General features: G+C 38.3%; 1 protein-coding gene across 1 annotated transcript in view; it reads left to right on the forward strand.

Moving 5' to 3' along the window:
- Nucleotides 1–25,741, forward strand: part of map2k5 (mitogen-activated protein kinase kinase 5) — a 56,425-nt gene extending 30,684 nt beyond the window's left edge. The window contains exons 18-22 of the mRNA XM_065952746.1: nt 2,309–2,335; nt 2,679–2,711; nt 8,313–8,374; nt 9,258–9,303; nt 22,180–25,741. Of these exons, the coding sequence (XP_065808818.1) occupies nt 2,309–2,335; nt 2,679–2,711; nt 8,313–8,374; nt 9,258–9,303; nt 22,180–22,290 (279 nt within the window). The 3' untranslated portion in view covers nt 22,291–25,741. The remainder of the gene's footprint in view (nt 1–2,308; nt 2,336–2,678; nt 2,712–8,312; nt 8,375–9,257; nt 9,304–22,179) is intronic.

Genomic DNA, 25,741 nt, shown 5'->3' on the forward strand with positions numbered 1-25,741 from the left:
GTGTCTTTGGTTCATCTTATCATCATGTAGGAGTCAGTGCTTGTCTGTGGTTTGTATTTGTGTGTGTGTAGTTGATGCATTATCTCATTCACTCTTTTTTGTGTTTGTATGCGTGCACAGTGGAATCATCTCTTCTTTGTCATGACTAGAGATGGTGTGTTTAATTCCACTTCACCACATGTCGGGATTCATTTGCGTCCTTTGTCAGGAGTTAATGGAGTTTTTTGCACGGCTCGCTCTGAAAGTCTTTGAAGACACCAGACCTGATTTGATGTGTATACAGCCGCTAGCTATATTGTTTCTGATTGATTTGTTGTCTCTTGTTTGTTCCATAGTTGTTTTTGTTTCTCTTGATTTTGTCATATTTTCTCAAATTTGAATTCATCTCTGGATGAAATATCATGTCAGTTCTCGTGTGAATGTTTCAGGAGCTTCCATTATTCATCACCGCATCCATCACAAACAGAATAGATGCTTTCACTTTGTTTGTTTTTTTTCCTTTCAAATGAAATGAAGTGGTTTTGTGCTACTATGCATCGTATGTATGGGTTTTCTGGAACTTCACAGCAAAATACACCAGCTCCAATCATAGACTTTTTTAATTCCATGTCCTCCTTTATTAAATGGTCTATTAAAGTCTATTGGGTTCCCATTTAGTCCTTACATTGCTTTAAATGCACATGAAAAATATTGGCCCATCCTGCTCAATCACAAGAAACTAAATCACTACATCTCAACTTTATTTTACCATGCTAATTATTATCTTCTAAACTTTTACCAAGTCTTCAGAACCTTGTCGTTGGCTTTCCTTTGTTAGTTGTAGATGATAGAGTTGGTTTGATCACCTGAAGTGTATCTTTGTTGGGCCATATTGAAGCTTTTTGGCTGAAAATGAAAGGTGTCAGTTTGGAGGAGGTTAGAGCTGCAGTTATCATATTTTTATTTTAGCTGTCTATAATGGCTAGCACTGAAGCTAACAACAGAGAAAACAACCGCCTGATTTTCTCTCATCTTATACTGAACTCCCATTGGTGGAGGGAAAAAGCCCTCTGATGGTTTAGAAGTGTTTATTGAGTTGCTCTTTAAAGACATCCAAAATGAAATTTGTGACTTTTAATTTCCATTCTGTAATGTTTTCAAATAGTGACTGAAGGGCCGTTGTGACTCTTATTAACATGGTTCTGAAGCTCATCAAACTTCAATTCGTTAGTTGTCCTTAGATCAGGTGTCAGAAGATGGCTTAATGAAATAAATAATTGGGTATGCACACAGGCATGCAGATAATCAGCCCACTGTGATGAGACTCCTTTAAGAGGGACATATAAGGAGGGAGAACCAAACCTGTCTTTCTGATATGTGGTCAAGCTACCTAGTACAAGAAGAATAAGTGCTCAATAATGCTTGAATAAGTTTGTCTCCCACTATCCAATTTCAACCCCTGGAGCAGCACGCAATTTTGTCCTAGTAATTATTTCTGAACAAATTAGTTTTCCATAGTTGCCTTTAATGTGTCTGAATCAGGCAAAACTGGATATAGAGGCAGTTTAGGAGCCTCTTGGTATTTGCAGAGTGTGAAAACCTGTATTTAATTGAGTGAATCAATAAGTGCTCTAATGCACTGTCAAAAGACGTGGAGAAACGAGCAATTTATTTACCAACATTATTAGACTTTTAGCTGAGCCTGAGTTCCAGGCCTTAAATCGTCTGTATGATTCTCTCATAAATTTGGCTCCTTAGTTTTAAACTGGTTTTCATCAGGAATTTGGTCTCGAGGTTTCAAATGGGAAACCTAAACACTTTTAATTGTTAAACTCGGTCATTTTTATTCATTTAAAAGTTCCTATTTTAGAAATTTTTTATGGACTTGGCTTTCACCATATAAGTGCTGACTTAAAAAGTCCAATTGTTATTAATTTATGTTTAATGTTTGGTAGCTTATCATGTATGACCTGTCTTTTGTCATTTTTGGACCTATGGTGTTGAGCATGTTTATTAAAAGCTTGTTCATATTGTTTGGAACCGTCATTGTACAGCCCGGCACATCGGGATAACCTGCAGGGGCAGTAATAAAGTAGTACTCTGAAAATAAGCATTAGTAGATTTTACCCCCATTCTCCACAAATGAGAGCAAGGCCATTAACATTTGTGTGTTTTCATTATGTAAATGGTGTTAACGCATACTCACAAATTGCCAACAGGAAAGCAATAATTTTCTCCTAGTGATCATAATGTGTCCAAGTGCATCATCTTGATTATGACACGCTAATTACATATTGCCTGGTCCCGTCTTCTCTTTCTTGCCCTACAGATTCAGAAAAACCAAGGATCTTTAATGGTAAGTTTTATTGCATTAGAGTAGCAGAAAAGAAAATAGGTCTCCCACACTATAGTCTGTTACTCTTGGTTGGCTTTCTCATTTAAAAAAAGAAGAAGAAAAAAACGACTCAAATTGCATTTCTGCGATGAAATATTAGATCATGCTTAAACTGCTGGTATTACATTAGGTGCCATTATGGAATAATAAAAACCTTTAAGGAGCTGAAGGATGGCTTTGCCTGAGCTCACTGCATTTGATTAATCTAAGTAGATACTTTTTATCACACTATTGATTTTCCTCATTGCCAGGAAATTTCATGTAGGCTAACATTTTTTTTTCATCTGTGTCTCTCTACTTCCAGCCTCTCCAGTTACTGCAATGCATCGTTGATGAGGTGAGTCGCCGTCTTATGTGCTTTTGCATCTAAAGTCAGTCCTAATGGCCCGGAAAGCTTATATTTTGTTTCCTAATGAAGCAAACCACTCAGGCGGCTTTGCTCCCCACTCACTCAGCCCTTCACCCTATGCAACTGCCTCAGGCAATACACATATGCACCCGCACATTACTGCAGAGGTTGGACCTGTCATGAGTGACACACACAGCAACACAGCTTTGAATTTTGTACACAACAGTGACAATACCAGAGCAGGCGAGGGTATGTTTAACCAGTGCTGTTCTCCCAGCTAAATGGGTATTTACAATCCTATATAGAAAGGCAAAACACAAATAAAAAGTCTGATAATGGTACATTAGTTAATAGTGATATATAAACTTGCATCTTTTTTAAATGTTACTATTTACAAGCAAAATTTAGAAAAAATGAGCATAAAAGCAGATATCACACCATACCACTACCACTATAGTACACTATGAGCAAAAACACAACGTCCGCTCTATAGCCTAAACCAGCCATATCACACATTAAGCATACAATGTCACTTGTCCTTAACTGCCTATAGATAGGCCTTAATTAATAATTAAATGCTTTTGGTTGTAATGGATTGACCCAGGCTGAACTGTTCATTAGTCAGCGAGACGGAGGCATCATTCAAACTAGTTTTTTTCTGTGCCTTGTCCTGTCCCTCCCCTCAAGGCAAGAGAGCATTTTTCTTTGGTCCCTAGCGACCCAGCACTGCCTCACTGTCCCAGCCAATGCAGTTTTATTGAGAAAGACACAAGAATATAAGAAGTCTGTGGATAGATCAAGTTGTAAAAAGAAAATTAAAGGATAACCGTATAGTAGATTACCTACAGAATTCGCTTCATCGTCATGCTCCTAGTTTTTTGTCAATTCTATTCCTAGAACACTGCAACCCCTCTGCCTTAGTCAGTCACATTAAGGCTCATTGTTCTCTTGTGCAGAGATGCCTGTCAGAAATCTATAGGACGTTTTTAACAGCAAACATGTCATCCATTGAAAAAGCTCTTTTATCCAGAAGCTTCGTTCCTCCCTTTCTCAATGCAAGCAGAAAATCACTAACTTTGCATGAGACTTAGCCTTAACCATCAGGGGTTTTTTTTTTTTAATCTTTTATTGAAAGGCGTAGATACTTGATTATATAAATGATACATGTCAGTAAGAATTATGGCCTTTTTTGACCTGTGGTGTCTCCCAAGGCTCCATTCATGGCCCCTTGTCATTCTGTGTTTGCATCTTGCCACAAGAAAAAAGGTACAAAAGTTGATACATTCGTTATTGGTGCTGAATTTTCCAAAACTTTCTCCAGTTAAATTGAAACACATTTTTAATAATTCTTGATGGTGCTCCAAAGTTTATTTCCATTTTACAAAAACATCTTGTCTTTTCAGCCAGAAAGCAGGGAGTAAGATTTTACAGTGAATTTTCAATTGAAAAACAAGATACTAAAGATGTTTAAAAAATGTTTAATCTGATGAGGAGCATCTCAAATCCAGTCTTTTTACTTTCAATCCGGTCACTTACATTATATATATTGTTTTTAGATTTGTAGATCTCAATATGCTGGGTGGCAAAAAGTATCCAAGACATTTAGCTGATAACAAACAAGGCTCAATACTATCTAAAAAATCCCTAAATATAACATATCAGCCCTGTCTTTGCTTCCTTCACTAGTAACCAGTAAGGTTTTAGATTTGATTTTAAGATTCTACTGATTATCTTTCCAAGCTCGTAACTGTTAAGCTACCAGATACTCCCCTTTTATGGGAGTCGCATGTCCCCTAAAAGGGGAGTAGCCATCGCATGTCCTCAGGCTCTCCGGCAGGGCCCTGACGGCTTTTTTTTTTTTTTATGACAGTTAACTGTCAGATTTTGATCTGTAAAGGCTTGTACAACTGAACTAGGATGCATTGCGGGCCCTGTTAGACCTTTTAATCTGTCCTTTGTAAAAAAAAAACGGGTATGAATGAATCTATAAGGTCCTGTGAAGTTTTTAATTTAATGCTTAGATTCCTGAAACTGGGCTGAACACATGACTTAAAAATACAGGCAGGTTTGATCAATTTGACCTTACTCACTGACATTGAGTAAGTAAATTGCAGATTTGCTCGAAATGCTCTAAATTTTCTTAGGTTGTGGTGTTTTGGTTTTGTGTATAACTAATCCACTGGGCAAAGTTGCTTCAATGACTGAATGAAAAATAGGCTCTTGTGAATGGATCGTTTATATTATTGTAGCTACAAGCATGTTTTCAGTGGGGGATGAAGTATGTCAGTCTGCCTCTCTTTTTTTTCTTTCCTTTTCTGTTTCACATAAACACCCAGTGAGGTATGGCTAAGAAAGACTAAACTAAAAGATTAATGTATTCTAAGGCTTGGAATTTGGACCAAATAAAATCATGGATTAAAGTTAAATTCAGATGTTCAAAAGGGCTGGTTAAACTGTTTCGAAAAAAGGCTGTGGCATTCATCGTAGTTCATCTCAAATACAAAGGTGGCTGCACGTGTGAAAAGATTCTATACAGATTCTGTAATAACTTTTCATATTGAAAGGAGAGTGGCCTTGAAACTCACGAAAATAACTGCGATCTTGTAATAGAAACTTCAACTTGTACTGAATTTTTGGGGGGGGATTTGAGAAGTAATATTTGTTATGAATAAGAGGGCCAGGGCTCAGTTTGTGATGACAGTTTCACCTGTATTAGAGCAGTTAGACAGCCAAGAGGTGATTAAGATTTCTCTAAGATAAACAGTGTTGCCACCGCTTATTAGCTACCTCCTGTATGTATCATTTATTTTCATTTACCTCAACTCAATTTGACTGTATGCTTTTGAACTTGCCTCTTTAGAAATTACCCTGTGCATCATCTAAAACTAGTTCTTGTGTTGCTCACACGAACATGCTCATGTTATTGAGCCTGTGTCTTTCTCTCTGTAGTCGTTCCTACCATCTGTTAGCTGTCCACCCTCATTAATGTGCCTCTCTCCTCTATTTGTTGAATAGCAAGTGGCTCCACTAATAAAGAACTCCCACTTTATTTTCAAGCCTGTAATTACTGATCTAATTTTGCCTAATAATTGCTTCATGGCAATCACATGTATATTTACTTGTACCCTTGTACCCTCCTAGTGTGTGTTCTGTCTCATAGTGGAGCCCGTTGACAACCAGAGGAATAATTCACTCACACTAGCCACTTTCATCAGCCTGCTTGTCTTTTGTGCCATCGCCTGCTGCCACATCAAAGCTGCAGCGGTGTTCCTCTCAGCTGGAGATATGAATACATGCATTAATATGTGTGCGTGTGTGTGTGTGTGTGTGTGTGTGTGTGTGTGTATGTGTATATATGTGTGTTTGTTTATTTCTGCAAAAAGGTGCATGTGCATGCAAATATGTGGGGAAAGTGCATAGAGAGATTTCATTCAGATTTAGCTTACACAACACATGGATTGGTTGTGTAGTCAACACTTTTGCGGGGTGTGTGTGTGTGTGTGTGTGTGTGTGTGTGTGTGTGTGTGTGTGTGTGTGTGTGTGTGTGTGTGTGTGTGTGTGTGTGTGTGTGTGTGTGTGTGTGTGTGTGTGTGTGTGTGTGTGTGTGTGTGTGTGTGTGTGTGTGTGTGTGTGTGTGTGTGTGTGTGTGTGTGTGTGTGTGTGTGTGTGTGTGTGTGTACCATAGTACAGTGGTTGCAAATTATTTGGTACTCTCCCTCTAAACGGAGTGAACACTCAGGCTTGCCGTGTGTAGTGCTCAAGGGCATTTGTTTGTGCATGCCTGTGTGTGTATGTGTATGGGCTATGATATATTGCTCATCCAAGCAGCGGCGGTACTGTGAAGTGCAGTGAGATTAGAAGGGAACCCATTCCTTTGTTAATTTAAATGGGTTCATGCATCATGCTTTGCGGGAGCCTGCCGATCAGAGCATTAAGGAATGGCGAACACTGCCCAGAGGTGTTTTTAATGGCACAGCAGGGCTTCAGATGCAGAAAGGTGTAATTCCCTGCATTAGAATAAATACCCGGGTGTGTACCTCAGCTTTGGGATATTTGTACACATAGAAGTATTGGTGTTATTGTCTTTGTTGATATCATTGGATGTCACTGGGCATGTTTTAAATTGTGTAGGACTTGCATTTTTACCTCCTGATCTTTTTACTTTTGATATTTTCTGATAGTGTCTTATGCTTTTGAGTTTAACAATCCTTCATATTCGAGATATCACTTGTAAGAAATTGGCCTGTATACTCTATATATACACATTATTTTCAAATGAAAAACATTTCCTCAATATATAAATTTTTTTGATACATAGCTTTAATTTTGTTAGTTACCCTAATAATCGTATTATTGAAACCTGCCTGTTGTTTGTGGTTCAAGATGAAGTCAATATTTATTTGTACTGTTTTTTTTAGTAAATATACTAGAAAGAGGAGATTTGAATCCTGTATCCTGTTACTCATTTCCCCCCTATCCTTCCTCCTAAGGATATTAAAGGTAGAAATAAGAATAATTATTAAAAGCTTTAATGCCAACAGTCGAATGTAGTGGAGCAAGCGGAGACAGTCGGGATTAAAAGGAGGCGAGGGCCAGTTAAAGAGGGTCAGTCGGGAGCAGCTGTTCTACATGACACACCTCATTGCACCTCCATTGACTGACACATACACGCCCCTTACTTGTTTATGTATTTGCAGCTAATTTTTTATTATTATTTTGGATGAAAAGCATGTTTAATCACATTTGGTCAGAGAGGTTCCTTCCAAACACTGTACGTTAAGAGGTGGTTGGTTCACAGTTTGGTCAAACTCACAGCTCAAGAGAACGAAATCCAAACCTTAAAGAAGGATAAAATCTGCAGCAAATGAAAAAATACCACTTGTGCTAATCGAAAAATGTTCCTCTGACACAGTAAAGCAGACTACACAGAGTCCTATGATTGTTAAGAGTGAAAAAGAGATGGTCTTTGTCCTGTCCTGAGAGAGAAAACATGATGTTAATAAATTAACAATATTTAAGAAGTTTAATACATGATTAGCAACAATCAGACATGTAACCTTCATCTGAATCACTCAACATAGGTTTGAACATTTTAACCACCCCCACATATTTATTGAGGTGCACCCTAAAGCATGACTTCAGATTTGTAGTTTTTTAACGCACACACACTATCTCCCTGCGCAGCATTATGCTGTAAGTAAAGACGAGCCACATAACCACCATCTCCTACCAAGCCCTGTTGTTACAATTCTCATGCACTTTTTCCACCATCCTGTTGTTTCCTTAGCTCTATTTCAAGAAAGACATTTTTCTTGCCTTCCTTTCACAATAGCCTACCTCAGAAAAAAATTGGTATGTTGATGTGTAACTCCATAAATGTTTGCGATGCAGGTACAAAAGGGCGAAAAGCATTTCAAGGATCTGTTAAGGAGCATTACTGAGAAATGTTTCAGTAGTCATTCAGTTAACAACACATTGCTGTGCCTTTTTTACACTCAGTGTAATGTATGCTGCTGTAATCCATCCTTATTTCTATCCAGGATGATGCATTTTTCTTGTTGTCTCAATTGTTTTTTTCTCTCTTCACAGGATCCTCCAGTTCTTCCAGTCAGCCAGTTCAGTGAAAAGTTTGTTCACTTCATCACTCAGTGGTGAGTCACTTACTGTTGTTCATCATATGAATTGATTTAAGAAACACAGACACATAATTGATTTAACGATAACCTCAGATTTGAATAGAATTGTGTTTGTTTTCAAAAGCTTGTGTATTTTGATGCATTGTGGTGTAAATGGCTTAAGTGATCTTTTTATTTTTAAGGAATGGCTGCTTTGTCTAATGCAGTTGGACAAAGCCAAAGTTTACCCTGCCTTTGCCTCTGATTCATTAGCCTCTTGAAGCCTTTACAGTTAAGCAAACATAAACATACACACCTAAACCACATGCAAGTAGTTTGTGTGTGCGTGCAGCACTCACTAGCCTGCTTTACCAGCTGTTGCCCCCCCCAACACCCGCCAGCTTTATTTACTCAAACAAGGCACCTCTCTCTCAGGACATACTGAGGTAATGATGTCCTGACCTGCTTTGTTGCAACACTGGCACTATCTTCTCCCAGGCTAGTTTTGAGGGCCGATTCATTGTGATAAATAAACACATGACATGACTAACTTCAGACCCTGCCCTAATTCCTCAAAGTCCCCAATATGGGCCATTTTGACAGATTGTGTACGTCTACATACCATGGAGGACAGCTACATCGATCCACTGAACCAATGTTGATATTCTGATTAAAAAGTAATGTTATTAAAATAAGAAATATTAATTAAATCACTATTTGAAATGAATGTTGATTGTCTATCAAGACCTTCGTTTTCATTGCTGTGGCATGAAAGTTCATGTTCCAATTCTCCACTTACATATTCATTTTTATTTGGAAATTAAGTAATTTAAATTGAAGTTAGAACAAAAACAATCTCGCACACTCAAACACAGTTTGAGAAGAGCCTGGGTATTGACTCTTTTTCTTTCTTTCTCAGTATGCGGCGGCAACCGAAAGAGCGGCCTGCACCCAATAACCTCATGGTAAGTTAAACCTCCCCTTTAACCAGCTTCAAGGACTTAAACGTTTGGAATAACTGCACACAGAGGATAATCATATTCATAAATTCCAATAAAAATTCAATTAAACATCATTTTAAGATCTTTGTAGGTTTTGAAGTATACAATTGTATTTTGGCAATGATTGGGGTGTTTTGGGTCAAGGACCCTTGAAGTTTGTACTGCTGTGTGGGAACAACAGTAATGAACTTTATGCTATGAAAGGTGTCAGAAAGAAGACCTTGAGTTGGAAATTAAACATACTTCAGTGATAATTTGTTCAATTCACTGCAATGGAGCCAGCATAAATGCTTCACGCCTAGCTGTTGTACAAGAGACTCAGAATTCTATTTGACTAAAAAATTAAGTTTTATAGCCTAATGGAAATTTGATTGAGGGACAAAAGGAAATTATTTAAAGTGCTTGTGTGTGCCTGTCTCTATTTGTGCATGTGAATAATGTGTGCCCAACACCATGTAGTCTCTTTATTTTCACCCCTCCTTGTACTCAAATTAATTAATTTCATTAAAATGCTCAAAGTTTGCTCCAATAGTGACCTCAATACTAATCTGACAGGGAGAGAGCCTTGCTTTTTTAAAATCTGAAATGTACATCGCATGGTTCTTTGACCATTTGTTATGAATCCTCTTTTATTGTTAACTGTTATTTTTCAATTTATACAAAACCACGGCCAAGTAGAGCTGAGAATCTTTGGGTGTCTCACAATTCGATTCGATTTTTATTCTTGAGGTCACGATTCGATTGAGAATCTGTTTTCGATTCAAAACGATTCTGGAGTCATGGATTCAAAAATCAATTTTTGAATTAGTACATACTTCATGATCTACTCCAGTCATCTGTGAGCCAAACAAGGCGGTGTGGCAAATTATGGCATGAAGTTGTAATATTGTTCAAAATGTCAATAAGGTAAATAAGCAAAGTCAAATCTTAAAACCAAAGATAACATTTATTATGCTTAACTTTCACAAACTGTATTTCTCAATTCTCCCTCAGTCAGTGGTTTTAAGAATAACAAGCTGTACCAAAAAACTAAAATGGTGTTGCATAAATACAATAGGCAGGCTTAGACTAGCTGCCTTTCTTTGAAACTTGCCATTATATTCTCAGTTTCTCAGTGACTAGAACATGAACATTACATCCAGTTGTATGTTTAAGTTAGCTGCCTTTTTAGTTTTGGAAACCATTAAAGAAATAGCTACGGATCATGCTAGACGCCAAGTTGATTAAGATAAGACAAATCTTGACTTACCCCACGACGCATTTTTAAAATGCCAAAGTATGTTTGTGGTACAGAGAGGTTATGTTAGATTCAAAGCAGGACTTCACTATTTACATTAGTAAATTCAAAACTTACCTGCTTCCCCTCTAATGTAGACGATGATTTGATCTGTTCTAGCATTAGCACACATGGCCCCAGCAGTTTGCACAAACTGCCTTTTAAGAGTTGCAACACGCTCCGGTTTCTGTTAGGACCAAGGACAGCGACAGGGAGGTCCACTGGGAGAGGAGTGGTGAAGGTTTGTGTTGTGGGGACGGAGGGCTGGAGGGTGTAAATGCAGAGCTGCTAACAGATTGTATGTTCTCAGTCTCACACCAGAAAGGAGGAGTAAAGAGAAATGTTGTCTAGACACTCACTGGGAATTTGTGCCTCCAGACAAAAGTGTTTCTCTTGAGGTAGAGACCGTGCACTGAAGAGTTCTGGGACATGTGGCTTGTTGTATTGGTGATGTGCTGCTTTGAACTGAACTTAAAAACATTTTGTTCAGGGTTTCCTTTGACTCCAAATATTTATACTTCCATGTCTTAGTCTGACTTATTGATTTTTCTAGTTCTTTGTAAAATAGTATCTTTTCTACTGGTTGTCGGAGACAATATGATGAATTTATTTTTATTTATGTTTATGCTGCTTCTAGTCAAAAGTCCATGGACTGTACAAAACATGGATGTAGTCTCAGTGACGTCACCTATTGGTTTCTGAATGTTGAACGGCACCTTATTGGAAGTGCTGACTCTTAACTTTCAGTCGAACTAATGACAGACAAAGAGGTGGAGTTGAGGCGGATTGTCAGTCTCCTTGAAAACAGCTACCATGTCTACCTGTCAGTAAAATCAGCTGCACCCCTGATTATGCAAATATATGCTAAACTTTTCTTATTATTATAATTCAAATGAATGAGTATTAATACAAAATTAACCCCCACACGGTTTTTACAAGTTAAGAAATTAGCTACAGAGACCAAAAATGTTTTTATTTATGTAAACATGTTTATTTCTGCAGTTAAAACTGGCATTTTACTGTAATATGGGACCAAATGTCATTCCTTGACTTTGGCAACCAGCCTCAAGTGGACACTGCAGTTCTTTGCACTTCTGCATTGGCTTAAGTTTTCAACACCGGAGGTTACCGCTTTGTTATAACACAACTAATGCAAGGTCAATGGTTACAACGATATAATTAAGAATTCTACAATTCATTTAGCAGACGCTTGTAGTCAAAGAAACGATGTGAGTAAGTGCAAACGATCAGCTTTGAGTCCGATTGGACTCAAAGCACAACATTGACGGCAGTTCTTGAGAGCTCTTATTCTAGAAACCAGCTTAAAAGTCGTCGTTATCAAACAAAAACCATTGTTATAGAAATAACAAGCCTCTCTATTCATGCTAAACAGACAATTTTGTTTGCTGCCTCTTAAAGTATTTTGATTTTTAAAAAGTCAGTGTATCAGTGGGCTGGTGTGTGTAATTATATTTACTAAAACTGTTCCTATAAATCTTTCCTTTCTCTTCATTTCCTCCACATTCCTACTTTGACCCACTTCCTTCACATTCATCATGATCGCTGTGCCAAATGTCCGCAGTTCTCCCCTTTTTTTCTTCTCTCACTTATTTTTTTATTTTTTGCATCGGTCTTATTTTTCCTTTACCTATATTTTCCTGTAGGACTTTGATTTCTTCCTCTGCCTCGATGAACTGAGATGTAAGGTCATGGATGCCTGCCTTTGTGGCTCCTGCCTGCTGATTGTCTTTCTCTCCTTTTTCTCATTCCCTCTTTCTCCCCACCTCTCGCTCTACCCCCTTGTTCCCACAGCCTCCTGAGTACATTAAAACTCTTTACCTATTCTATCTGTATGTTAATGCACCAACCCACAGCTCCCCTGTTCTCCTCTCTCTCTCTCTCTCTCTCTCTCTCTCTCTCTCTCTCTCTCTCTCTCTCTCTCTGCTGTAAAGAAAAAGTGCCACCATTTGCTTCAGTTTTTTTTTTCTCTGCAACTCATTTCTCCTGGAAGATAATGCGGGGAATCACATAATAGTGCAAACACTGAGCAAATAATGTTGTTTTATGACCATTCATTCTCACCTAGTCGCTCTAGTTTGATCATCTGGTTTCAGCATGTGGTTTCTCTAATCACTGGTATAACTTCTCCTGACGTTATTTTCTCTGGGATTTTATCCTATTAGAGGTTTTTAAAGGGCTGCTGTTTGATTGCATCCCTGCTCTTGATGGGTTCTGTCCCTGAAGCTTTACACAGTGTGCTATAACTACTTGTTCTGGGTGTTTGACTCATTGTATTAATATTTTATCCTATTCAGTCCTACTTTTGAAACAGTTCTCCTGACTAATGTCTCAGTGAATAGTTCAAATCTGTAAAGTACAAGTCTTAATGATCAACCTCAAACACCCAGGAAATTTGTTTTTGAAATCCATCAAATCTTTCAAACACATATAAACCGGATTCATTTTTTATACACTCGGGTTGTTTTTACATTTAGTGTCCAAACAACACAGATATGTTTGCGACTTGACAAACAGAAATATGCACTGCCTGCTATTCTTGTCTTTACTTCCTTTTTTGCAATTTAATGTGGAATAAGCGTAGGCATGTGTACGCTCTGGTTTGCGTTTGTTCACATTACACAACTGTGATTACAACTGTGTAAAACTCAACTGGCTTCTTCAGTCTTTAACTGAAGCCAAACACAGTGAAACAAATATATGCTTTTGCACTAATTCATTTCCCACCATATTGTACAACACAAACAGTATGAATGATATGTAATCATGACAGTCACATTAAAGTGACCATCTGAGTAAATAAGCATTTTCAAATGCTCTGCATTATAATGTATTTAGCTGTTAAAGTTGCCCATTGCTGTCCTTTCTCTGTGGGGTTATAGTGATATATATTATGTAAGAAGTAAATCACTGGTTCGTATTTTGATACCTCGCCAAAAAGCTGAAACAACCATGGAATCCTTGAGATGATCTGAGCCCAGATGGTTTACACGGTGACTCGTGATGAGATGATGAGCCATCAGAGAGGAGGGTGAGCGTGTTTTTCTCCTCCTTATACTATGCATCTTTCATTGTGGACACCCTATCCTGTCATCATTAGCTAAAGACGTCGGTCAGTTGAGGAGACGCTCCATTGGCTGGCTCCCAGGCTGTTGGTTGCAGGTTCTTAGTGACAACCTGTCCTGTCTGAGGTTTCTTGATTTTTAATCTTTCACCTGCCCTTCTCTCTGAACAACAGCTCGTCTGTGTGTAACAACTATTGACCCATTTATCAAGCTTCAGGTCAAGAAAGACAGAACAGATAGCGGGGTTTACATTACATTTATTAGTACACCGCCTAATTACATTTAGTTTACCAAATGCAAATAATTCAACATAAAGATGTGTGTCTATGTGCTTTTTCATCTGGCATGTATTAAACGTGTGTATGGGAGAGGAAAAAGACCAAACCGATGAGCCCCCCCCTTACTTCCCCCTTATATTCTTTGATTGTGATTTGATGGACATTTCATTCCTCCCTCCCCCCTCTCCCTCATCACCCCTCATTCCCCAGCCAGCAGCCTTCACACAGCCTTTTAGCACCCTTGTCAATGCAGCCCTCCTATTCTGCTTTTCTATTCATAGGCGCTCACACAAATTTTTGTGCCCCCCTTACCACCCCAGAGACACCAGATGAGCCCCTCGGTTCCACAAAAGACCCTCCCCAGCCTCTGACTGTCCTCAAAGCTAGCTTTTGAGAGACACACAAACACGCACACACGTATGGAAAATAAGTAGCTTCAAGTTTTGGCCACTAATATCCCCAATATCAAAACACCCTTTAAGATATGAATAAACAAGGCAAGTCTCTGACAAAATTGATCCGCTCTCTACACTCAGTAGAGACACCACATGGATAAACAACCCACACTGACAAAATGTTCTCAAACTCTCATTTAAGTTACATTTCAAATACGTTTCTGTTTTCCCTGCATGGCTGTTTGTTGCTTTGTTCTTTGATTAGCACCATCAGAGTGCTGAGAAAGCTTATCAAGACACACTGATGTTTTCACTTATGTACCGACATCATGGCAACCCGTTTTTGAGACACACATTTATAAGATGAGGCATGCAGTAGCCTTGAGGTCACAGGATGTCCAAGTATTTTCTGGACATTAACAGAATAGTTAAATTCACACTTTATGTTTGACTGCAAGAAGAAGCTGAGAACACAGTTGGCACTACAATGCAAGAGTCAAATAATTTTTTGGTCCTTGCGATTGAGTACCAGATGTATTCCTAAAAACGTCAGGCAAAGTATTGAACCATGACAGTAAGAGGCCACATTTGTGATTCAACATCAATCACCTGAACTAAATCTGTGCAGTTGATGTTTTTGAACGCACACAATTAGACTCTTAAAGAAGATATTTTAAGTATAAAGATATTATTTATTGCCTCAGACTCCACAGATCAGCTTAGGTGCACCTTTAGTACAGCCTCTGGTTAGCATTTAGGGATTTTTTTCTGCCACCTTTCCAGCTGTTAACACTAATAAATCACTGTGTGTTGTGATTTTCTTTTTTTTGCAATCAGTATCTTATATAGAAATTGGTCAAATTTGCCTCAAATGCATTCTAAAATAAATATGTCACTCAAGCTCCAATACTCTAAATGACATTATACCACATTTGTAGGTGCACTTCACCTTTTGCAGGTGCTTTGAGAGGTAGAGAATTTCTTTTGTCTCATTTGTGCAGGTTTAGCAGCCTCAAAAGCTGCAGAGTTCATTCATGATTCGCCGCTGCGGGTTCCCCTGTTGGTTCTACAAAGTTTCAAAGTCACTCATGTACCTTCATTCCACTTTATGAGCTCTCTTAGGTAGTGCTTTATGTGCATTCATCCTGTTATTTTGTATCCTGTTCTTCAAACTTCAAGGAAGTTTAAGTGTCCCAAGAAAAAAGGTGTTTTAATGTTTACATCTCTACATGTGCGAAAAGGATTTTCACATGCTTCGTTTGCGTACTTTTGCCCCTCTTTGGGCTTTTTGTATCTTGTCAGAGTTGTTCTAAATCACTGATGTCTCCTCCCTGAACTTTTCTGTCAGCACCTTCACTGCCAAAATGTTTTCACATTTCCCCCCTGGGGTCTTCCCTGACACAAAATCCATTCGCACATTCTGGGACAGCTGTGTGGTCCTGCTACAGGACTCTTCAGTCACGTCATTTTGAATGAAAGCCAGAGTCAAAATTACATGTATCTCCTGAAAAACACATAAACACATATTGCCATCATATCTTCCTACGATCGAACTTCTTCCCCTCTACATGAAGATTTGTGAGTGTAAGCAGCAAGTTCACCATGTTCCATACCCCTTAGCTTTTTTTATGTAAAACAACGCCTAATATCCACCATAAGAAGCAGAGTCTCACTCTTTGTCAAACACTTGGATTAACTATCTGATAATCCAGCAAATAAGTAAAAGCCATAGATTGTTTAGCTTTGCTACCTTAACATTTACTAACTTTTTGCTCCACTCCAGCTTCACCCTTTTGACCAACTATGGTCACTCCTTACTCTGAAATACCATCATGGTGGCAACCACAAGTCTGAATCAAGGCTTTAAAATGGCCGTCTACTAACCAACAGGCAAAGCGTTAAACGTCTTCTGCACATGAATTCATAACATGGATACCTGGCGAATGTCAGGGAGCAGATGGTTACACTTCAGTGATTCTTCTCTGCATTAAAATGATCTCCTGTACCACTCCTCATTTTTAATTCTTCTCAGAGTTTCTCTGTTTACTCTCACTAAAGATAAAGCAGCCAGCCATGATTTTTGTTTAGTTTTTGTGATGCACATCTTGAACATTTGATGTGGCCATTTGGAAATTTCCGCTTAGAATTTTTTTTTCTTTTTTTTTTTCCTGAAATGACGCATGTTCTTCTCTTTGGGTGACTAACATTTAGCATTGAGGCATGACGATATGTTGTATATCCAGATGATGGATCACTAAGTTTTAGTGGTAGAAGCATTTTAACACCCCTTAACAAAGTTCACTTACATCCCCTTTGCACTGACATCAACAAAAGTTTTCCCACTCGCTGATTCATACTGACGCCAACCAAAGCAGGGACAGCTTCCAAATGGGTCAAGTGAAATAAAAGCAAATCCGTAAAGACCTTGTTATTCTATCTACCTCTTCAGCCTTCTTTCTGTTCTCTCACACACACACACAGCCACTCACCGGCAAACTCACGGTTTCTCTTAACACTTCTCTAATGAGGTGGTGACCACTCTCTTGTTATAATTGCCTCAAACTCAGTTTAATTTCTTCTGAGCGTATTAATCATACATTGAGTTATTTAAAATCGCATAAATTAATCTTAGATTAAACAGAGCCTTCAAAGGCTTCAAACAATTAAAGAGTAAGGTAGTATTTCCCCTGGGTTTAGGCCGCTTCTGTTTGAGCAGAGCAGTTGCAGGTGATTATCCCGTTTTGATGTGGCCTGGCGGTGATTAATGTGACTTTTAAACGAGTCGTCGCCCCCTCCCCCAAAAAGCTCTCCTCTGTCCACGCACGGCAACAGCAAGTCAAAACACCTTCAATGACCCAGCCAAGGAGCGGTTATCCACTCTGTAGTTTTGACTTACTTTACAGGTTTGATACTTCATTTAAGTCACATCTTACCTCAGGAGAGACCCCCCCCCCCCCCCCCCCCCCCTGTTTGACAGGGGTAGTCTCCCACTGTGCGGTGCATATGTGAACACACAGGTCAGGAGAATATCCGGAGCAGTCCAACTGAAATTTTCTAGATATTTTTGAGAGTGTGTGAGAGCGGCTTCTCTCACTCTTTTTGACCTCCAATGAACATGCAGAGTCTGATCAGGACTGAAAAATCATTTGGGACGAATCATTTCACATTTTGGCTTTTGCACGAGTTAATCATAGTTTCCACAGTGTCTAGGTTTGTGTGCATGTAATGGTGTATGTGTGAGCGAAGTGACAAGTCACACACCTTCATCTAGGTCAAATTCCTGCAGATGTCTCTGACCTGTCAGGGTTAATTTCTGGAGCAGAGGTGGAGGGCTGGATTTTAAAAACCTCACCCTAGACTTCCTCTTTTATTTCTGTATCACTCCCTCTCTACTGAGGCAAAGAAGAATGATTGATGAGATGAGTGTCCAGCACATTGGAGCGCCCAGGAGCGTCCACTCCACCCGTCTCATACTGACACACACACACACTTATACTCACACTCACACTGATATTAGAGTAATTAACCTCAGACTGTGTTAACCCCAGCTGCCCATTAGAAGGACAACAGGATTGATGGGTTTCCCCCCAGTCCTTCACCATCTCTACAGTTTGTGCCGGATTAAGGCACACAGGAATGTGTGACTTTAACATATAAACCTGCACACACATGTGTAACGTAATGTTCACAGTCATAAGTATTACTCCTGAGTAAAGACAGTCTAAAAGAAAGCACAAAAATAGATTTAAGTAATTGTAATAAAGGAACTGATTTACTATAAGAAATGACTTCATTCACCCTTTATGTGACTTTAATCTCCTTTTTCATACATCATCTTCAGTTTAATATATATCTCAGTGTAACCACAAATAGACAAGTAGGCTCCCAGGAGGAACAAAGTGGACCATCACCACCAGTCTGTCCTACTTTGTTCCTAATCTTACATCCTTGCACCAGTTTGGATGTTGCTGGGGGGTATTTAATGTCCTGCCACCCCAGAAAAAAACAGCTGACATCAACAAGATTTACTTTAGAATTGATAAGTGTCAAATCTGAGCCAATGTAGAAATGTCTGTCTCTTCACATCCATACTTTCAGCCCTTTCCTCATGATTTCATGAATGTTGGTGAAACATTTGCTGTGTGTCTTTGTTCTAGCTTTAAAGATTACTTGTGACTAAAGCCAGACCAATGTTTGGTCGATTTTTGAGCCTGAAATGATGCATTTGACTATTTCAAGAAATCTGAACATTAATATGGAGATGGTTCAATATCTGATAATATAATAATAATAATAATAATAATATAATAATAATATAATTTATTAGAAAGATGATCACTGAGTGACATTTTACTGTTTAAAATAAACTTAATATAGTTCTCTAATGGACTTTTAGTAATTTAAGTCACAATAGTTGTATTTGGGACAAAGACATTTTTTCACCACTTAATTGATCGCCATTATTCTGAGAGTACCTGAAAGCTTGAATTTAAATTTCATCTGACTGCATCAAAATGGTCTTAAAGCACGGCCATTATACTCTGGCCTCCATAATACTGATTCAATGTAAACATGGTAAATCTGTTTAGCTCTTTCTTTACACTTTTTGGCTAACAATCACAGTATGTTCACTCTGATAATTTCATATCAACAATGCCTCTAAATAAAAAAGTTTAGATGTTAATGAGACCCCAATTAGAAAAGATAAAATCACAAAATGAATGTTCCATTGTCTACAACTTCTTCTCTGTCTGCTGTGATATACACGGCTTCCAGACATCTCACTGTGTTTTTTCTTTCTTCTTTACTTTCCATTCATAGTAGAACTGCCCAAAAAATCATTCTTCTCTCTTCTCTTCTTCTCTTTTTTTAACAAAACTGTGAATGACATCTTTTTCCTTTTTTTTTTAAGCTGTTTAACAGACCAGGGTAAAATGTGTTCTCCATCTCTTAGCTGTCAATAGATCCTCACAGAGAGAGCCTAAAATCTCAGGTTGTGCTTGTGCAGAGGTCGATTTAAAGCGTGCACTGTGAGTTAACAAAATGTACCAGATTAATAAATAAAATGTCTGTGTCTGCTCAGATCAAGTTGGAACTGAACTCCTATAAACAGGGACAGTGTGTTGTTGTTAAGGACAGATATCATTGAAATCAGTGTTGACAAGTTAATTTAAACTGACCGACCACAGCCTCGATTGGCTAATTGGACATCTAGACACGGCAAATAAAACTCATGGTCAGTCTGTGTTGAAGTGTCTCATTTACAACGTCCTCCCCTTTAACCTCTGACCCTGCTGTGACCTCTCTGACCTCTGGCTCTCGTCCCCACAGATGAGGCTGGTGATTGGGACTGTTGTCATTGAGATATCACATGTGACATCTCCGTTTCAGTCCAGCAGCGGTGACAATTAAGACTGACAGCATTTAGCAGATCTAAAGAGCTTCCAATCAACAAAGAGCGGTCGAATGTTTGTCTGTTTCAGCTTTATTGGAGCTGTTGATGAAAATCTATCAGGACATTTCTTTGTAAAAAAAAAAAAAAAAAAAAAATTAAATCCATGTAAGAGCATTGCTGAAGTAATTTCTAATAATTGACAGAGATGGTTTGCGTCTCTGATTTTACAACCTGTGATGATTAATGTCCGTCATAAAAGACATTACTTTAAAATGCCTTGATGAGCCATCAGAGAAATGTTTTGCATTTAAAACCAAATCTGTCGGACATAAATATTTAAGAGGCTTTAACGATGCTCCTCTTTTTGTTTATTTCTATTTTATTATTATTTCAGGATTCGTGATTAAGAATAATTATGCAAGTCAAACTAAACCACGGCTTCACATAAACATGTAATTATGTTTTCTGGCTCCAATCTGCCGGATAATAAAAAAAATAATATTTCTCAATAGGTATAAACATTTTTGGTTTTGATGTGAGTGTGTCATTTTTTCTGTTGTCATGGCGAAGTTAGGTGCTTGTGGATGATCATTCTTCTGAAGGTCATATGTTTGTATAGAAATAGTGAAGAAGCTGTGGAGGACCCTGAGAAAGGACACAAGCCATATTTTAAAGTTGTTGTGTGGGACTACAAGTAGTGAAGGCAGATGTGGGTTTTAAGTGCAAAATGGTTTGTTTTTTTTATCAAAATGTGATGTTAAATTGTAAAGTAGACAAAGATGTTTGAAGAAGTGTTATAGAAATTAAAGATTTTTTTTTCCACTACAGTATGAGATGCATGTAATGACTTGTTTCAAGAAAAGAAAAGAAAGGATTGTCCTTTGTATACGACTTCTAATTTGGCTTCTCAGTGCTGTACACACTTAAAGGGGTCATCTTATGCTTTTTCTGGTTTTATATGCTCTTTAGTGTGTTTTCCATGTGTCCTGTGCATGTTTAGGCACATCTATGTGCAAAAATTCAAAGTCCACGGAAACGCAGCTTCTCCTACGTCCTCCTGTTAGCTGTAGCATTAGCTGCATGTAACGCTCGGTTCTAGCCCCCCTCGAAAAAAAATTGCCAGTGTGACGTCTCATCAGTGTGAGATCACTGATTTAAGCCCATTGGCTCGTTGTGGCAAGCCCAGCAGCTCATGTTGCACGCCCGTTAACTTCTGTAGCACGCCCACGATATGCCGCAGCCTGTGGTAGCACAGTAGTGCTAAGGTGCTAATGTTTTTACTCTCCTTGGAGCCAAAGCGGCTGCATTCCCAATATGGTAAAAGGGTGTGACATTTCCGAGAACCGTACTGCGCAACTGACCAATTACGGCAGAGCCGACAGGCCGACCAATCAGATCAGACTTGGCACACGTGGGGACTCTGAACGTGGGCACTTCAGAGCCTTAGAGAGAGAGTCGATGCATGGAGCGGCAGTACATGAAAACAGACACTTTTTATTAGCTTTAGCTATTGTGAACATACTTTAGTAGGTACGAACCCCAAAAAGGGCATAATATGACCTCTTTAAATCTGTTGTCTGATGTAAACTCTTTATATTAAGGTACACATTGTTTACCATTCTCTCATTGCACATAAACAAGCAAGTAAGTCATAATGGTGATCGCTTAGCTATCATAATGTGCTCAATACCTTGAATAATGTGCGACATTTTACACATAAATACAGCAGAAATATCTTCTGTAAATGTCTCTCTGAGTCATGACTGTCTACAATGAGTGAGAAGCGTGAATCCTGCTGGCTGTGTTGTTTTCGGAGCTGTGTTTACATCATGTTTACACAGACAGGACGGCCTTGTGTGTAAAGCCAAGGAGTAGAGAAAAGAAGAATAACATACTCACGGCTTATTTGGATGTCATTTAAGTGTCTTTAGATCTCGGTCATTCTTTGTCAATGTATGTGAAATGTGAAGCGATGAGTTACGTACCATTGTACGTAATGGTGCTTAATGACGATGCTTTCTAATTGATAACTCCTTCGTGCGAACGCCAGTGGAGAGGGGTTGGAGGTGTGTCGCTGGAGGAGAGCGGAGGCTTCAGGATAGCGGAGGTGTTACAAAACAGCAGTTCGTTTTGGTTTCATGCTGGTGCTCAACGGCAACATCTACTGGATCGAAAAGTTGCACATTCGTCTTTTAATTTGAGTTGAAAATAATTAAAAAGGTATTACAGCAACAATAATGAGCTACATAATAATATAACAAAACAAATAAGACCATTATTACCAGTATCACCAGTTAAGAAACAACATTGAATCAGCCTATTTTGCTGCACTATGAACTCAAATTTACACGGCATGATGCTTTTTTTAATAGAAACAATTGACACGTCTTTCTCCTTTTTTCTGTCTTTGTAGGAACATTACTTCATCACACAGTATAATGATGGAAACGCTGAGGTGGTGTCCATGTGGGTCTGTCGCTGTCTGGAGGAGAGACGAGCTCAGCAGGCTCAAGGATGCGTCTGACGTCCTCTTGTCGCCCACCCATGATGGACCCAGATGTTTTGATCCCCAAAACCTTAAAACACTTACTAAAGGCTTCAGGGTCAAGTACATCCATATGGCACCGTACAAGTGGACGAGATGTTGAATACTGTTGTGAGTAACTATCACATGAAGTATTTATATGTGACATTGAGGAGCTCACTTCTTTTGAACTCTGCATCCAGTGTGAGCTGAGACATCAGCACTTTCTTCAGCACATGATCTCCATTCAGCAGCACAGTTCACACAATTCTTGTGAGTATAGAGAATGAAGATGTATGTTCGGATGAACTGACATAAAAAGTCCTGATTTAATGGGACAATAAAAAAAACTCAAAGCCTAAGACTGCAGTACCTGTGCAGACTTTTTCTGTTGCTAGGATGGTATCTCAAATACCAGCTCGTGCTTTACTGTGGACAGACGTCTACTGAATGTTAAGGTTTAAGCCTGTGAATAACTTCCCATGTGTGTGCCTGTTTTTGTCCCAGTGTTGCACTTGATTACCTCAGCAATCATAGGTTGTCCTTAAAATATGAAACCCCCCCCCACCCAGAAAAAAATGTACTTGTACCCAGTTATTGCCTTGTCCATGTGAGCTTCATACAAATCTCTTTCTGAGGTAATATAGTGAACAACAAGCCTGCAGTATCAGTGAGAAGCAGCCCTGCAATGTCACAGAGTGGAAGGATCAACAATCATCTTTTTTCTGTTCTGAAGGTTACTTCCCAAATTATTTGTTGTTCAAAGTCGTCGCCAGGAACGAGGCTTTCCCTCCACTTAAAAAGGTCGTTAACTCAGATAAACGTTTTTCTGTTTGCACAGACATGCCCGAATCTGAACCCCACAACTTCTGAAAAGCAGACTGTGCTGTAGCTTTTCTCCACCAGCTTTTAGAAGCTAACTTTTGAATGTAAAGTTGTTGTTTTTTATCCACTTTCTTACCTGTAGATCATAACTTTGGAAATATATATATATATATATGTGTCATGTCCTATACAGAAATATATTTTAGTGCATTGCCAAAAGAAATCAGATGATATGCGGGACTTAAGAGGGGAAACATAAATGCAGTGCACAGAGAGGATTGACGATGGCTATATTGAATAATGTAGTTTTCCTCTGGATGAGGATGTGACACAAAAAATTAATTGCCTCACAGACTGTGTGTGCAGTTTTTGAAAATGTGTGGCGTTTAAGTGCAATTAAATGCCACAAAGGCGAGGTGACATCAGCGGCATGGTTTGTATAGTGCAAACACAAATGTAAGAGCAGTACATCGGCGCTACAAAACGCATCGGTTTATTCTCTATATGATGAGTTTGTTTCTAAAGGTCACCATTAAATTAGCTTTTGTCCTCTTCAGCAATGACACATTTCATGTAAGGTTGATATATTTCTCAGTGTCCTTTGACTATAAATCACATTTACTGCATCATTTCACTTAGGAAAAAAGGTTTTTATATTTTTTATGGCGAGGCCTGCAGAGGAATTGTTTTCATCAATCTGATTAGAACGCTTATTATAATTTTCAGAATAGACTATTCATTAAGCTTTGATTGAGTGTTACATACCGACATATTACCATATGTGCAGGGAAACAATGACCTAGGTCTCAAGTCCATATCAATTATAAGCAGGGTTTTTTATTTATAAAGTTCACTTGTGTATGAATTGAAAACGTCATACAATAAGAATGCTGGCAACCAATTGAAATTTGCTAGATTATTCCCAAAGAATAAAGTCATGTCGGCTGACCCCGTGTTTCAACAGGTCAAGGTTTTAAAATGATTACAGGCAGCTTTATGGTGGCACTGGAAAAATCTTCAAAACAAAAGTCTAAAAATCCCAACTTTACAACTTTTTCATCTTTATCGACTTTCTGTGAAACTTGGAAGACCAACTGAACTGTTTGATGAAGACTAGTGAGCTGCATGTTTGTTAAATAACAAGCTCATTGATGAACATTTTCTCTTTGGGCAAACATTTAGACACTATTGATAATTCTGAATATTTATGTTTATGTAGCAGTTCAATCAGTGTCGAAATCTGTCAAAAATGGTCACAGGCAGTTTTTTCTGGGCAATAATTCTCTATTATCCTTTCTAGTTCAAGTGTTCTGAGACAAGTCAAGACTTCTCGGTCTTCATTTGCTTTCAGAGACAACATCTGTATTGGCTGTGTTTGATGAATGTTTATTCACATGCTGGTACCTTCTGCTTGTAAAAGTCATATCCTGATTTTAAGGCAGAGATTCCTTCTCAAAAATGTATCCCAGCATTGGCAACATTTGCCTACACAAAGCAATCCAATGACATTTGATGGACGTATCGATAATAGAGCTTAAAAAAGAGGCAACAATGTGCAATAAAAAAAAACTTTCACAATAAAAGCATATCAGAGACTTAACCATGCGTACAGGTTAGCTGGAAACTCCCTTTACCTTTAATATTGAAATGCTTTGTGGTGGTTGGTCCGTATATAATTCCATTAAGGCAGTCTTAGGGAGGGGGGGCTTTTCCCACAAAAACAACATACCCCAGCTTTAAGTACAAAGATGTCTTAATCTTAAACAAACTGGGATATAGGTGACAATGTGCAATTTATCAGTTGAGTCTTTAAGAGATCATTTGAGGCCACTTCTCGCCTCAGAAACCTGAAAATTAGAAACAGTTATTTCCTTTGTGTTTACAGAAAATACCCTGGGAGGATGTCTGTGCAAAATGTCAGAAATATTACTCTGGTGATTGTTCAAATCAGAACAAAAAATAAGATGTTTCAGTCACAGGATAACTTCAACGTGGTTTGCCAAAAGTTGCACAATGAATGAAGATGTTCTCTGCATGATAATTGTGAAATATAGTCGTGTTGCTGTCATTTTGAGTGTGTATCATTTTTACTTTACTGTTCATTTATCTGTTTGATATCAACCTTACATTAAGTTGGCCTTAAATATAACTGAAGCTATAAAAAAAACAAAAAACAGCCTGCAGTGAGAATAGTTTGTCATGGCTCCTGATGAACTCACTTCAAATGCTGACATGTCCAATGACTTAAATGAAACCAAAAAAGACAACCATTTTTTTTCTTATGATGAACTGAAATGTCAGACACATCTTTTATGGATGGAAATGAACTCACTGACTGTGATTTTAACTATGCATCTGCAGAATGAGTGGAAATAGCTTGTTCTTTTTCTTTCTTTCTTTTTACCTTTTCTTTTGTTTTCTAACAGAGTTCACATCCTGTGTTTCTTGTCTGTTTTGTTTTTTTTGTCTTTTTTTATCCTAAACCATGAAGCATTAAGTCAGTGATGATGGGACTCAGCAGTTATGTTTAGTGCTGTAATATTACTCACTGATTTGGGTCTTTTTCTGTAATTATCTGTGTTGGCACATATTCCAGCCATAATAAAATATAAGTATTTAAACAGAA

Source organism: Labrus bergylta, chromosome 3 (genome assembly GCF_963930695.1).
Source record: "Labrus bergylta chromosome 3, fLabBer1.1, whole genome shotgun sequence".
Taxonomy (NCBI): domain Eukaryota; kingdom Metazoa; phylum Chordata; class Actinopteri; order Labriformes; family Labridae; genus Labrus; species Labrus bergylta.